At 36.8% G+C, this 14,934-nt stretch overlaps 2 protein-coding genes across 2 annotated transcripts; one reads left to right on the top strand and one right to left on the bottom strand.

Annotated features, from left to right (window-relative positions):
* Nucleotide 1: 1 nt before the first annotated feature.
* On the top strand, nucleotides 2–4,781 carry LOC113681175 (uncharacterized). The gene is made up of 10 exons (XM_027198240.2): nucleotides 2–459; nucleotides 909–1,029; nucleotides 1,652–1,768; nucleotides 2,037–2,134; nucleotides 2,587–2,667; nucleotides 2,826–2,951; nucleotides 3,329–3,421; nucleotides 3,658–3,714; nucleotides 4,248–4,295; nucleotides 4,613–4,781. Exons 1-10 carry the CDS (start codon nucleotides 277–279, stop codon nucleotides 4,709–4,711), a joined length of 1,023 nt encoding a protein of 340 aa, XP_027054041.2. The 5' UTR covers nucleotides 2–276; the 3' UTR covers nucleotides 4,712–4,781.
* A 1,435-nt stretch (nucleotides 4,782–6,216) lies between these two features.
* LOC149047069 (LIM/homeobox protein Lhx3-like) lies at nucleotides 6,217–11,006 on the bottom strand. Its single transcript, XM_089204223.1, has 5 exons — nucleotides 10,988–11,006; nucleotides 9,804–9,993; nucleotides 8,656–8,858; nucleotides 7,335–7,682; nucleotides 6,217–6,710 (listed from the first exon to the last, which is right to left on the bottom strand). Exons 1-5 carry the CDS (start codon nucleotides 11,004–11,006, stop codon nucleotides 6,262–6,264), a joined length of 1,209 nt encoding a protein of 402 aa, XP_089060349.1. The 3' UTR covers nucleotides 6,217–6,261.
* Nucleotides 11,007–14,934: the final 3,928 nt, after the last annotated feature.

The raw sequence follows: 14,934 nt of genomic DNA, 5'->3' as shown, positions 1-14,934 counted from the left end.
AAGGCCTGGCAGATTCGGCATAACAGCGTTAGAAATACAACTGCGTGAAATCAGAATAGGGTAGTTTTCGTTCTTTTACCTTGAAAACGTCGCATATGGATATCTTAACTCTACAGTGTGCCTTTGAAGACGACAGATATGGCTGTTAAGAACAATTTTTGGGTTCTGATCAGTGATACGTAGCTGATCTCAGTGTAGTGTTTTGGCAAGCCTTCTCTGAGCACATAAGTTTTTTGTTGATGCCCAAAATGAGGAACTGATACATCTAAAGAAATAATGATGGCAAACTTAAGAGGATCATTCGAAACAGAGAGGAGAGATGAGAAAGATTTGCTCACTGTTGTTGATCTGGATAACCCAGAGGACGAAGATGATGCAGATCACAATGAGAGTGGTTTTGTATCACCAGCAGAGCTAACAAAAATTAATTTCCGGTCATTGATCGGCCATAAAGACGAGGTATGAGAGATGATTACCCTTCTTTACTTTAAGAAAGTAATTGATCTGTGATTACAACAATTGCAACAAGGTTCTTGTATATCAAATTAATAGACAACTGTCAATTATTATCAGCAGTTTTAGAAAACTTGCAGGTATGAACCTGGTTCAAAGTTAAGCACAGGCAAAACTTGTCCCAAATCTTCTTCAAAAATAGAATAATGAGCATGAAAAAGTTTAAAAAGAAAAGAGCACAATTTACATTAATTGATTTGAAATTTTAAGGAAGGTGAAAGAATTGAACAAAGAACAAAGGAAAAAGTTGTGAATTTTTTGCAGTCTATGTCACCACCATGTTCATAATGAAAAATTATTTTTTCAGTAAGAGGTTATGTAGGAAATTATGTATCACCTCAAGGAGACCTTAAACATATATTAATAGTAGTAACCTTCTGAATATCTGTTAATAGGTGAATACATGTGCATTTTCTTCTGACTGGTCCAAAATTGTAACAGGTGGGGATGATATGCTGGTCAAACTGTGGGATACAAAGACAGGCAAAGTTTTATTTACTTTGGACAGTCATGAAGGTAAAAAATGTTACCATGCAATGATCTCTGTAGCGATGTGGAGCATGTGTGTATCTCTGATAAGAAATGCTTGATACACATAATGATAACCATACTGAACAATTTTCTCTCTCTCTCTCTCTCTCAGTCAATGTTATGATAAGTGTATGTTAGAGAGACAAAAATTTTCATTGAGTAGATCCTTTTTTGAAATTGAAAAATTTGTCTCATCAGATTTTGTATAAAATAAGATTTAAAATACACAAGAGCTTTAAAAGTTCTTTGTATTCCTTGAAACCTTGAAAAATAGGAAGCAGGTTAATGAAATATCATGGAACAACACCAATTGGTGATCAATATGTTCTTACTAATGGTTATGGGTGTAAAACTCTATCTCAGAAGGGGTGTTGTACATAATGGTTAAGAGCAATTCAGTGTTATTGTTCTTAAATATGGGAGTTTGTCCTCTATTAGAATTAGACTTTTTTTCTAAAACCATTTGCTTTCAATTACAGGGCCAAGGAGTGATATTTATTTGTAAATCTTGCGTGTTTGTTTACAAAATCACCAAATCTTTTGTTATTATAAGTATGGGAATGATAATTTCTTGCAATTTTCTTATTGAAGATCTCTTTGGCTATAGGTGCAATAAAATGTGTGTGTTTTTCATCTGATGGAAAGCTGTTTGCCTCTGCTTCCTATGACCATACTGTTCAAGTTGTGAATTGTACCACAGGGAAAAAGGTATTTAGCCTGGAAGGTAAGTTATCTAAACTGTTTCACTTTCGAGATCTAACTGTTCATTCTCTTGTTTAATGACCACACATTTTTTTGTTACAAAGAGAATATGATGTTTTATCACTATCCATGGAGTGACTGACTTGATAATGTTCTTAAATGATTGTGAAAAGAATTTGCATTTGGATCAATTGAGAAGGTTTTTATCAAGTTAATTTACAGGAATCACTGACTGAAAATATAATCTTGTAGAAATCACAGTGAATTTAAACAAATTGCTTTTTTTATAGGACACACCCACAGTGTTGAAACATGCTGTTTCTCACCTGACTCCAATTATTTGTGCTCTGGATCTTGGGACACATCAGCAATTGTTTGGAACTTGAAGGTTTCCATACTGATCATATTGCTATTGGTTTGAATTCCTGTTGTGGTTCAAATAGTATCTTCTAAGTTGGTTTTAACTTGTTCAAACAAGTTTGATTTTTAATTTCCTTCACCTGTACTCGTGGTCTTTAACTGAAAAGAAAGACAGTCAAAACCAGAACAGTTTGAAACATTTTGAACCTAGGAAAATTTAAATTACAACATTTGCATGGGTCATCCTCCACTTATTTTTCACCTAATAGTTGCACCACATACAGACATAATCATATGAATCATCTTAGTAATTTGGATTATATTATTTATGAACCAACTGTTTTAGCCTAGCTCAGACTAATTTCTTAATAACTGTCCAGTATAATAACCAATTTTCAGCTTGCTAACAAACAAAAGAGACTTCCATTGGTGGATCCTTACTGTAACTGTATCAGTCTGTGAATCTGTTATTTCCCTCAGACAGGTACAGCTGCATTTGTTTTGGATGGTCATCGCAATGTTGTGCAGGCCTGTGCATTCTCTATTGATAGTTCCACAGTGGTAAATAAATTTTAAGAATCCGTAATCTGGTCATCTATGTAATTATGTGAAATAATTTGTTTCTTTTGATAGCTTTCCTGACAATTTTTTAATTACAACATATGAATAAAAAAAATACTTTTAAAATGTGTATTTTTTTTGTATCAAATGATATGTAGGCAACAGGTTCTTGGGATTGTACAGTTCGTTTGTGGTCACTTGGGGGTGGGAAAATGGATGTCAAGTGTCTGAAGGGACACAAGAGTAATATTCATGCAGTGGAATTTTCGTGTGACAAATTACTGGTTAGTGCACGACTATTTTGACATTTCTTGTTCTCCCTTTACTCCACCCTGAGTTTCACACTTTCCCCCTTTCAAATGCCACTTTTGAGCAAATTTGTATTCCTTTCATGTAAATGTACTTTCATGGAAAAGGCATCCTTGTAAAACGCCACACTCCTAAAACTTCTCCTGGTTAATTAGCAAGGGAAAATAGAAGAAGCGTTTTGCTTCAGGCCTACACAACCTTTCCTTCCTTTTTTTTTTTTTTTTTTTTTTTTTTTTTTTTTTTTTTTTTTGTATCAAACAGGATCTTTAGGAATATATCAGCTTTATTTTTCCAGAAATTCCACTCTTGGATACTCCTCTAGTAAATCTTTTATTTTGCATTCTTCTCTCAGGCCTCAGCATCCTGGGACAGTACTGTACGACTTTGGGACAGTCAGTCAGGGGACTTGGTACATGTACTGGAAGGACACACTAGTTGGGTCCAGGTGAACCATTTGCAAACCATAACCTCTGGGGCTGAGGCAGAGGCTCTTAGCTTTTTTAAAACTCCTTTTGTAAACTCCTAGGCATTTGACAGGAAAAACATGCAAATTTTTTACTTGTCTAGAGCTTTGAGTACCAGTGGTTGAAGAAATTTATCTTTGCAAGTTAAAATACCTGCTATCAAAAATCTCTTTAAGGGTCAACAAGCCATGCGCAACTTCTCACTCTTTTATTTCAGGCGTGTTCATTTTCGGAAGATGGTAAACTTTTGGCTTCCGCTTCCGATGACCAAACGGTAAATAAATTCTTCAATTTTGTTGCAAGCATTTGGAAATCCATAGTGGGGTTTTGGTATTATTTTACTAAGTTTTTCCTTAACTTATTTTGTATGCTGTATATGATAAAAGATAATTTGTAATCCCCTCTTTTTCGCGAGATATTTTGTTTAAATTAACGTGGCTCTGGGAGTTAGAAGACTGGATAACGTCATCCAAGGAATAAATCGCTATTCCGCCAATGTGTTGGGAAAAATTTTTACGCGAGAGCAGGTTTCATTTTAGTGTCGAGAACAATTTTTACCGCTTTCGAAAAAGGACAAATATCACAAGGAGCCAAAGAGAATTCAACATTAGAACAAACAACCTGCCAAAAGCGCTGGAAAACGCGAGTGACTCAACATTCCCCTCAAATTTTCGGCTCTCGTCTGGTTAGTAAAGGGTGCTCCGATTTTTATAAACTAATCACAAACCGAAAAAAGTAATTTATACGGTATAAGATAACATTATTCATTCCTTGAGAATCACTTTTTGGATCCTCTTTTCACCTTAGGTTCGCGTTTGGGACGTAGAAACTGCCTTATGTTTAAAGGAACTTGAGGTAAGTGAAAAGTTCCTAGGGAATTTGGAGAAATATTCCTGGCCATTGGGTTCTGCATCGGTTCCGGATTTATATCAAGGAAATTGCTTTTTGTTCCATACCTTTTTAAATTTATTCCAATATGATTACTCTCTTTCAATTCCACATAGAATGTTTCCGACCGTTATTAGCATTTCATAGCTGTGAAATGTCATCACCCGAAACATCTTGTTTTGATTAGTATTACTCAGTTTAATTCTTAAAAGCTGCACGAAATCTACCATGGCTTGAATCGAACTATTTTATTACATGTACTTTTTTACTCCCTTTTGCTTTAGTGTGACACAGACGAGATTCATACATGCTGTTTCACTCCTAATGGTTCAGTATTCGCATCGGGCCCAGCAGAAGCTGAAACAACTATTTGTATTTATTAAGCATTGCGTACTGAAGAAAGTAGTAAGCCTATCATAACTGAGATAATTCACTGCAAAGTCGACAGATATAGAATGTTGGCCGCTTACTGTAGCTTACTGGGAAGTGACTGACTGTAAGATTTTTCTCTACCGAGGTGAAATTTTTTTTCACATAATGATACGAAAATAGCTCGAATGACAATTTATCTATTGCTATTTGTGATTGATTGTGAAAAAACTGGTTTTAAAGTTGACAATACGTTCATGTTCATACTTTTCATTGTTACATTATTGCAGTACTTTAGTTTTTAGTTTTTCTCCATGCATCATAAAGATTATGAAAACAGACAAAGCAGTAATGTAGCATACACAAAAATAGCCTACAAACAGCAGAATTTTTATTCGATTGTGCAAAAGTGCATGCAGTGATAAACGATTCAATATCTATAATTATAAAATATCAAGATAGGCCGTCGTTATAAAACACACTCTTACAAAGATATAAGATATTCCCGAAGAATTACACCAACACCATCCATAAATTAAGAAACAGGTGCTTGTCAGTGAAATAGCTGGCGAAAGAAACTTAGCGGTTGTCAGAAGAAACAGTGACGCCTGCTTATTCGTTTGTAGATAAGACTGGCACAGGCAATATGATTCTTGAGGTCTCAGGAACTGAAATGGAGATCATGAGATCCCTTCTTCGTACCTCAAGAGCGGTCCGGTGCGCAATAACGATTTCATTCGTTAGTATTTCCTGCAATGCTTTCCTGTTGTCATCATTGGAATTACAACAGTATCACCTATTTCTATTAAACTGAAATGATAGGAGTGTCACCTTGTCAACCAAGTTTGGAAAAGCAAATTTTTCTCAAACTTTAATGTTCCATGTTCACCAAACCGAATGGTACTGGTTTAAGTCCCTTTGTTTTAAACTTGTCAACTGAACTTAGCCGAAATGTATCAACCCAGCCTTTGACTTCAATTTCGACATTTATAATTTCATCCTTATTGGTTTGTTTTAAGCTTTTTTTTGTCTGGTTTTGCTTTTTTCTTCCTTTCTTTTTTGTCGGTCCACGGTCTGCTGTGAACTCAATGACTGTCCTATTTTACAACCTAGTAACATGGCTAGGTGCTTTAACCCTCTAACTCCCATGAGTGACCAAGACAGAATTTGTCCTTACAATATCAATACAATATCAACCAGATAAGTGATAAGAATAATGAAAAACATCAATTTGGGGATAATTAGTTGATCCAATACTAAATTCTCTGAACTAACATTAAAATTGCATGGTTGGCAGTAAGGAGAATTGCAAATTTGGTCTGGGAGTTAAAGGGTTAAACAATTCTATCAAAAAAGTACGCTTAAAGACACGTCAGCGATCATTACAGCTTTGCCTGAGAAAAGCAGGGTCATAGAGGAAATCTAATCACTGCATGGTAAAAGAAAATCTGAAGCACTTGTTTAAGGCAGCGATTACTTTTCAACCTTAGACCCACCAGTAGACAACAAAGAGCATGATACTAGCTTTCAACTTTCTTTCGGTTTCCCCCAAAATTTTCTTATCTCACGGACGCGTTGCACTACTCAAGGTATTGGTCACCACAGGATCAAAAGAGAAAGCTAGAGAGGATGAGGGATAAGCACTACTGCTGGGTGTGCTAGTATCTGGGAAGACAAAGTAGCGTTCATCAATTGGCGTGTTTATATTAGAGAGTCCACTCTCCGAGTCAGCGTAGTAGCTATGAGTGGGGCTTAGCTGAGTGGGGCTTAGCTGAGTGCAGGCTGGAGGTTGATGCATCAGGGTGCGCAGCTCTTCCTCGCATAGCTCCAGAAGTTCGTGTACTGGTGGAAAGCTAGGTGAATGGAAAGCGAAAGAGAATCTTGCACCAGAAGTGACAGAAGGTGACACAGGGGCACTCGCCACTCTTCGCATGGCTAAAGAAGACATTGGGTTCATTATGGCTGACTGGTTGACGGCTTCTGTTTGCTGGGCAGCACTACAGCTAGAAAACGCTGACAAGAAATATATATTTCGTTTTGATAGAATGTTCGTGAACAATCTTACATTAAACTGTAATCATTCCCTTTAGATTAGGCCATCAAACACGTCACCTAATGATGAGCATGTTATATTTCACCGCTAACCTCAAACAAACAACTTTAGCTCGAAAACTATTTTTGGAGTCTTAAAAAATTCCTATTTTCGGTAGATCATGTTGGGAGATGACGGAGTTGGTTCGGAAAATGATCAGCTCATCCTTTCTCGCCATGCAGTGTATAATTAATGCTTCTAAGAAACAAGCGTCAAAAAGCTTCAGCCCTCGTGAATGCAGCAAGAAACATAAAATCCGAAAGTAATGTGTCAACGTAACTAGGGTTATTTTCATCGAAACCTTGTGAGAGCTAATAAATCTTAGATAATTTTTACGCTTCTGGTTAGTCCGGAACAAGGGAGTGAAGTTGTGTTTCATTCGAGGGAAAGACTCTGACTACTTAACCGGACAGAGGCGACAGAAAAGCTATCGTTTGATCTCAATCAACCGTTCGACAAACTCTTTCAGAGAGGTTAACCCTCGTTTTCTACTTGCCTATGCAAAGAGGCCCAATTTACAAATCATACATCAGAATGTATCTTACCAGAAACCTGGCCTTCCGGATAGGATGTAGCACCGATTGTGGAAGACAAATCCAGGGAAAGAGATCTCCTCTTGGCAATTTTATTGAAATGGTTTATCCAGGGGTTCTTATCTCTGTGGTTCTGTCTCCTCTCTTTCGCACGACGATTTTGGAACCATACTTGTACAACTCGCATATCAAGCCCAGTCACTTCGGAAATCCTGTGGCGTTCGGCCAAATCAGGGCGAGGGGTACTCGGGTAAACTGATTTCAGTACTTTCAGCTGTTGAGCTGTAATAAACGTGCGTACCCGCTTGCCCTTGATGGATGGCGATTCGCAGGGTGATGATTGGTTGGAGTCTCCTGAAACTGTATTTATAACAATGACTACTGACATTTCATATAAACAAAACGCAGTTTTGTTTTATACTATAAATTTCAAGTATCAACAGCATCACTGAGTTTGTAGACTCGAATACCATCCACTGAGACATTATTTATATACAGAAGCTCCGTCAGGATTAATTGAAACATCTTCAAGTTAAATAGCTAATCTGAAACTTTAATTTCCTTGTGCAGACGTAAAATTTCTAAGCGTGAAATGATTTAAAGAGAATAAATGTGACTTAGGGTACAAAGATTCTGGTGAAGTAATTAATACATCGAAGCTTTCAGGTGGCTCCTAATTACTTTCCCCTTATCTTTCTTTCTAGACATCATTACATTCTACTTAGCACTTCCTAGAGTTATTTGAAGAATAATGAGATGTTTTGTTTGAATCTATCATGGAGGTCCCCAAGTGCAATTTTATGCTATTTCTTTAAATCGCTTTTGACCAATACAAGGTCTAATTTCCGTAAGATTTTAAAATCAAACGGTAAAAGCTTTAGGATGTCACTTCTTCATTCAATGAGAACAAAATAGCTTGAAATGATATCCTGGACACTAACCCATTTATTTTTGGACTTAAAAGAGAAAAAATAAGAAATAGTAAAACTAAACAAAAATCAGAAAAATCAGGACGTATTTACGACCAATTTCCGCATAACAGTGTTACCAGAGAATTTCCTGTTCCTTTTCAACATTGTGATTTGGGTGATTGTGATGTTGAATGGCAACATGGGTGTATTGAAACAACCGTAACCAGAAAAAAATTAAAATTTAGCTTATTCAATCGCTTTCTCATCTGATAAAGGTGTTTAAAAGTTCTTTTTAATCAAGTCAGTTATTCTTCGTAGTTATCTGAAACATTTTTTTCACTTGATTGGTTGGAATTACTTCAAAATCATTCTAAGTTCAGTTTTGAGCATATTTATAAGTATTGTATGCCACATTAGCCCACCTGAATATTTGCTTTCATCAAGGTCCTGTTTGCAGATTACCCTGCCGTCTTCTAGCATGTAGAACAGGTCACCAGTTGAAAGCTGTCTCTTACAGGAAACGCAAGAAAAGCAGGTGATGTGGTAAACTTTGTCCTTGACTTTTCGCACACTCTGCTGAGGGGAGATGCCTTCGTGGCAAATCGAACAAGCTTTCCCGTACCGGCTGTAAACAATATCATGAAGAAGTAATTTTTAGTTTTAAATGGTCTATTTTATATGGTGAATTGAACTGAAGCCAACAACTGATCGAAACGCTTTCATCTGTAAAACTGAGAAATCGAAACTCTAGAAAGAGAGATTTTCAAAAGGGTATGACTGCTCAGAACGTAACTTAAACTCCAAATAGAAAAATTTAAAAATCACTGTCCAACAACTTCCCCTCCCTCCCCCAGACATACACTCAGTGGTCACTAGCATTTTTAGCATCTTTTAGCATTTTTATTCATTGTAAATTTTTAATTTTTAATTTTCGAGGTCCTTTTTGTAAACCACTTTTTAGTGAAAAAGTTTCCTCATTAAAGATTGTTATTACTATAGCTTTCTGTCAGATAGTTTTAAAAGTTGACGAAAAAGATTTACTTATTCTAGTTCAAAGTAAAGACAGTGACGTTTGAGAAATCCAAAATGACCCTTATCTTGACGATGAAACTCCTCATTTTGAACTGCAACAAAATGAACATTCTCCCCTAAAAGAAGCTAGGTTAAAACCTGTAAACTTAAACTTTCGTGCTGAAACGTGTTTGCATAAGGGTGAGACAGCCTTCGCGCACGCGGAACGACATTGTACAACAAAAAAAGCATACATCTGCCTTTGCCAGGTGAAAAGATTGTTTTAACAATAAGGAACACTTTATGAATTGATGAAGTAACCCAAAAGTTTGTATTTTACGCTAATGAGGATAATTTGCACATCAAAATTAGAACTGCTGTTCTAATCCGGAATCCGTAATTGATATGATTTTTAAATTATGATAGCGGCGAACGAAAAAACGATTGAAAATATTAATGGTCGCATGTGAAAAAGGAGCTACACATATGCACAAAAATTTTTTATATGGTACTAATGTCAATCAGACATACATGATACTCTAAGGCAATTGTTGCTTACCGGAAAAAATCTATTTGGCAGAGAATGTCTCCATCACGGAAGAAACACGTTCCTTCATCGAGCGTTTCCCTACAGTCACAACAACGCAAGCAGTAGACATGCCACAGTTTGCCCAATGCTTGAAGAAGATATTTGTCTCGAATGTCCTCATTGCAACCACCACACTTTGAATAAAAACGATTTTCTGTACCTGTGAGGATAAAAATTAGAGAAAGAGGGGGCTCGATTCAGTTTAGGTGTGCTGATCGCCTTTAAGTACATTTTAACCAGCCTGTCTGTGTTCATTCTTCTTAATCGAATATCGTGTTTTCGCCAGCAGAAATAGAACTGCTTTGTAATCAGATCTAACTCATACATTATCTAAATGATTATTAAAACGAAAATGTAAATGACTTCTTCCCCTGTACCAAACAAAGCAAATCAAAATTACAGATTTGCGCTCGGTCAATTGCTTTGACATACTCCTACATAAAGTCACAAAAATTGATTACTTTGCTGGATATAAAGCAAGGTTTTTCAATAATTATGATACTGCAGAAGCTACGAGTATTGTGAATATGACATACAATTTGCGCTATCTGCTATCAAAAACGCATCCTTAATCCACATAATTGAAATAATATTCTGCAAAAGATGCGTGTGGCATTCAGATCACCAATCTGTTACTCCCACAGTGAGGAACAAACATTACAATTGGAGACTCTTTTAAAATAACCAAACAAGGTCACATAGGACGTTCACATTGAACGGCCAACGCCAAAAAATTACAATCCGAGTTATCATTACTTAAAGAGTGACTCTTTGCAGTTCATGCAAAAAAAGAAAAAAAAAAGATGAGTCCAAATCGATTGAACAGGTATTCTGTTCGACATGGGCTTTGTTGCGAACAAACATAACCTAGAGGCTCCATTCAGATGCTTGTGCGATTCAGATCTGGGACAGAAGGTCAGATCGAAGAAATATTTCATGTTATTTTGCGTACATCTGAGGAAGTGAAAAGGTTTTAAGGCCTCTACTTGTGTCGCAGTTTGCTTGTATTACTGGTAGATGATTGTTCGAAACCAACAGGTTTAAATTAATGAAGGCTAAAAGCAAATTGAACATAAACTCAATCATAGCGAACAAAAACATTGAAATCGGAGTGCACATTAAAAGAATATCCTGAGAAAATCCATACTACATACTTGCATTGTTCTCGGCCATCATCAGGCGTCTAATCTTTGCAAAACGCACAGTTGATGTTTGTGCGATCTTATTTATGTCTAAAGAGATTGTGTGCACGAGCACAGAATTTGAATAACAGAATAACTATTTCAACTTCACATCCTGATGACCACGTGACTACATACATTAACGAAAACAACTTCACTGTCTTTACTGAAATAATAGCAAACACTGCCTTAAAATAATAAGGTAGAAAGGTTAAATAACGATTCAAGAGTGAGTGCCCAATCAGAAGATCAAAACTCCTTTTCGTTTTTCATTTTTCATTTTATGCATTTTGTTGTTCTAGAAAGCTGAGTCCGTCAGCAGCAAAAAATCCCTCAAACCCTGCCCATTTTAAAGGTTTCACGACCTATGTTTGTGACGTACATGAATGCTTATTACGTTGGAAAATGTTTCAGAATATCAACAGTACTGAAACAAACAGATAAGCTGAAGAAAAACTGAAAATTTGCTCTTCATAAAAGTCTGGGCTCCTAAAGTGCCTATCTCACGGAATTTTTTTTTTGCATTTTCTGGTTGATAGCTGTATTTAAAATTAGAAATAATCGACCTTAGCACCTAGCGAGTTCTCCTCGACCATTTTTTTTGTGCATTGAAAGTACGATTTGACGGCCGAAAGGTGTCCTCTTAAGCGCGCGGCCAAAACGATCATGTTGTGACGTAGAAAACTGTGAAGATTGTGGCGGAGAAAGGTGAAATCTAGCCGAAAGAAAGGACGAACGTATTGCCTGGCTGGAGCGCCTAATGATGTTAGGTACAAGAATAATACACATATACCGGGTATTTCTATCCAAAGGATGTAGCTGTATAGCCAAAATAGACGAGTCTCGATCGTCGACATCGAGGAGATTTTACTCTTCAATGTCGTCGGCCTTATGCTCCGTACCGGCTTCAAAGACGCCTGTTACGAGCACCTACCAATAATCAAATCAGGGGAAGATAACCAAAGAATTCAGCTAAAAATAATGCTGATTAAGGGGCCTATTCCTACACCGAACATGATTGTTCAACATTCTTTTCGGCTGACATTTCGCAAGCGAAGAATGGTGAACTTCTCATTGTTGTTTAATTCACGCGGTTGAGATGTACTTATACTCACTTTCCACATGGCTACATCAGCGCTTTTCCTATTGTTTGAAAAACTACCAATTGCAGTTTCCATCGTATTTTAATAGCAGAAATGCATCATAGTAAAGAAGTTCAAGCCCTTTCCATAGCCTTCCTGATCGATATCCTGTTGCGTGAACAGTGCAAAGCCTCTGGGGGATACTGGCATAAACTCAAGCTCGAAGGGACCGTGTATTCCCCTTACCTAGGTTTCCGAAAATTCATTCCACGAGCCATCAATTCCCACCTACTCTCAAGATACTTAAAGTAGCAACGGTAGCAATGTCATCGTGATAACAGCACTGAAAATATTTACAGTTTTCTGCGTCATTACCCGCTAATTCGTTACCAGTCCACAGGACACTTTTAAGACAAAATAAGAGCACCTTAGGGCCCAAAGGAACTAAGTTTTAAATTTTTCTTCTATCCGAATCGGTTTGTACATATGATAAGCTAAATATTTACGCAAAAAGATTTCGTGTCATAGGTACTTTAAAGAGTTTTGTTTTGTGGAAATTTAATTTTTGCTCACGGACTTGGAAACTCCGCTCTATATTTTTGCTAAAAGAGTAATAGATAAAGAACCGCAAGTGACAACCATTTTTATTCGGAATATCTCCCCGATTGAAAAATACATTTATGATAAAGATAACAACTGCGCTTGATGCAGCCCTATTTCACCGTTAGTTTGAAAAAAAAAACCTAGTGTACGTGAGGTCCAATAAACATGTAATGTTTATGTGTTTAACTAACGAATAAATCTTGAAAAACATCTTAATTTATAGCTATGCTCCCAAAGCTCCCCCTCCTTAACAGGGGCGGATCTGAGGAAAATTATCGTTAAGAAAGATCTGGGAAAATTTTTTCATAAAGGGGGAGGAAGGGGTCCAAACTTTGATTCTAAAAGGCAGATTTTATTTCTCTTTGTAGCTTTATTACGCTGAAAAAATGCATCAAGCAAAGTAAACCTAGTATATTCCGAGCTGTGTTGTAAAAAGCGATCGCGTCGCTGGAAAAGAGTTTTGGTTTCAGACAAGAAGTAAAAAAAAAAAAAAAAATACAAGTTTGATGAGGGAAGGGGGGCTTTAGCAAACCCCTGACCCTCCCCTTGGATCTGCCGCTTCTTAAGTTAGGGGGAGGTTGTTTTTAGTTCAAAGAAACGAAAATGGCTACATAATCTCACAGGATTTTGTGATTATGAACCAAAATAATCCTTGTTTAAGGCTTACCAGTACAAAAGGATAATTGAGTTCATCGGCAAAATCAAAAAACACGTCTTGAAAAAAATTGTCATGTTAAACGCATGGTATTCCTAACCTTTTAAACATGTTCTTACTGACTTACTTATGTACCAGAAGAAAGATTTCCCACAATCAAAAAGTATAGCAAAGAATGTGACCGTGTATGGCAGCAGACTGCTCAGCAAGTAAAACTGGTAGGAGCGAAGTGCGCCAATCATAACAGTTGAAAACCCAACCAATCACGGCGGAGCCTTTAAAGCATTTAAATGCTTTATTAGGTAAAGCGTAACGAGTCGACCTCATTACTTGATGAAGTCCAGGGGTTCAAGGAGTATGCAGCCAAGTCTTCGCGAGCTATGACAAAAGTGATGACATCGTAAGAAAATTTCTTTTAACATTATACTCGATTTAGTAGAAGTATTGTACTTCACCATGCTAAATAGCTGTAGTATTTTTCAGGAACAGGCACACAGCAGCGCGTGTTGCCCAGTTTCCGGCCCAAAATAGCTTACGCGTATTATTTCCTCCGGTCGTTTTCAGTTATTTCCGTATGACAAAGTATTAAGAAAAGAAAATCCGAGACTTAAGCTATCGATCGGTAGTTTTGGTAGGCTTTTTAGTCACGAAAATGAAGAGAACCAAGGAGTTATATTGAAGTGGGTAAGGTTTCGCTGCTGATAACTAATTCACTCTACACCAGCTAAAACCATGTCATTTAAACAATTAGCTCATTTAGTGCGGAAATATTTCGAGGCGAAATATGATTAAGGATGAAAATGATTAGTGCTGAATCTGTTATCAGTAGTTAGAATTTTACTGCTCTTTAATTTCAGATACAAAAACCAAAAACCTAAGATCTGATGTCACCTTGCAATGCCTAGTTTCCTTTAAATAAAAGATAAATTTCTTAAAGCTCTATTTTTGAAAATTTTAAAGAACTAAACTAGTTGCCTTGAAATAATCTTTTTAAACTAATTTGTTGTCGATTTCTGATCCAGTCATAATGAAAAACAATGCGCTAACACCTATTGACCTAAGTGTCTCCTTTTAGGAGCCTCGCGCGGTTGTTATCACCCATTACCTCACGATTCGACTTTGCTTTGAAAACTCGAAGTACCGTCGCTCAAAGAAGCGACTTTGTGTTTACTAAACTGAAGAGATGATTGCAAATGCCTCTATGGGCTGGCTTATCGCTTTTTCTTCTAAAGGCAAGAAAAAAAATTTCTTTAATGTCTTGATAGCCGCAAACTTGACTAGTTGTTTGGAAAGTGGACCTCAATTAAAACGTTCGCCAAAAGCAGTAAAGCACAAAGACGCAGCCGAGTTCCTACGGCAACCCAACTCAAAGTGAAAATTTAGAAATTTTCCAAATTCCAGTGGCTGCAACGTAAAATGTCTGGAAACTGGGCAACGCACTATTAGCTCCCCCCTTTCCACTGCATGTAGTGGTACACGCTCAGCGCGACACGTCACGGAATTCTACGATATTTGCTATAATTGGATAACCAGATAATCACTTAGCAGTGAGACAATGTCAAAAGTTTAGAAATCTATTT

This window comes from Pocillopora damicornis, chromosome 4 (assembly GCF_964200805.1).
Source record: "Pocillopora damicornis chromosome 4, jaPocDami1.2, whole genome shotgun sequence".
NCBI classification, from domain to species: Eukaryota; Metazoa; Cnidaria; class Anthozoa; order Scleractinia; family Pocilloporidae; genus Pocillopora; species Pocillopora damicornis.
Note: the sequence above shows the minus strand (reverse complement) of the source record. Positions and strands in the feature narration are given on the sequence as shown.

Excerpts from the sequence above, each read along its gene's own strand:
- LOC149047069 (XM_089204223.1), bottom strand. Across the intron at positions 8,859-9,803 it reads TGCCAAATAGATTTTTTCCG|CCGGTACGGGAAAGCTTGTT; the intron begins GTAAGCAACAAT and ends TATTGTTTACAG. Across the intron at positions 6,711-7,334 it reads TCCGGAAGGCCAGGTTTCTG|CGTTTTCTAGCTGTAGTGCT; the intron begins GTAAGATACATT and ends ATTTCTTGTCAG.
- LOC113681175 (XM_027198240.2), top strand. The coding sequence starts at position 277 with ATGATGGCAAACTTAAGAGGATCATTCGAAACAGAGAGGAGAGATGAG. Across the intron at positions 2,135-2,586 it reads CAATTGTTTGGAACTTGAAG|ACAGGTACAGCTGCATTTGT; the intron begins GTTTCCATACTG and ends TATTTCCCTCAG. Across the intron at positions 2,952-3,328 it reads TTTCGTGTGACAAATTACTG|GCCTCAGCATCCTGGGACAG; the intron begins GTTAGTGCACGA and ends TTCTTCTCTCAG.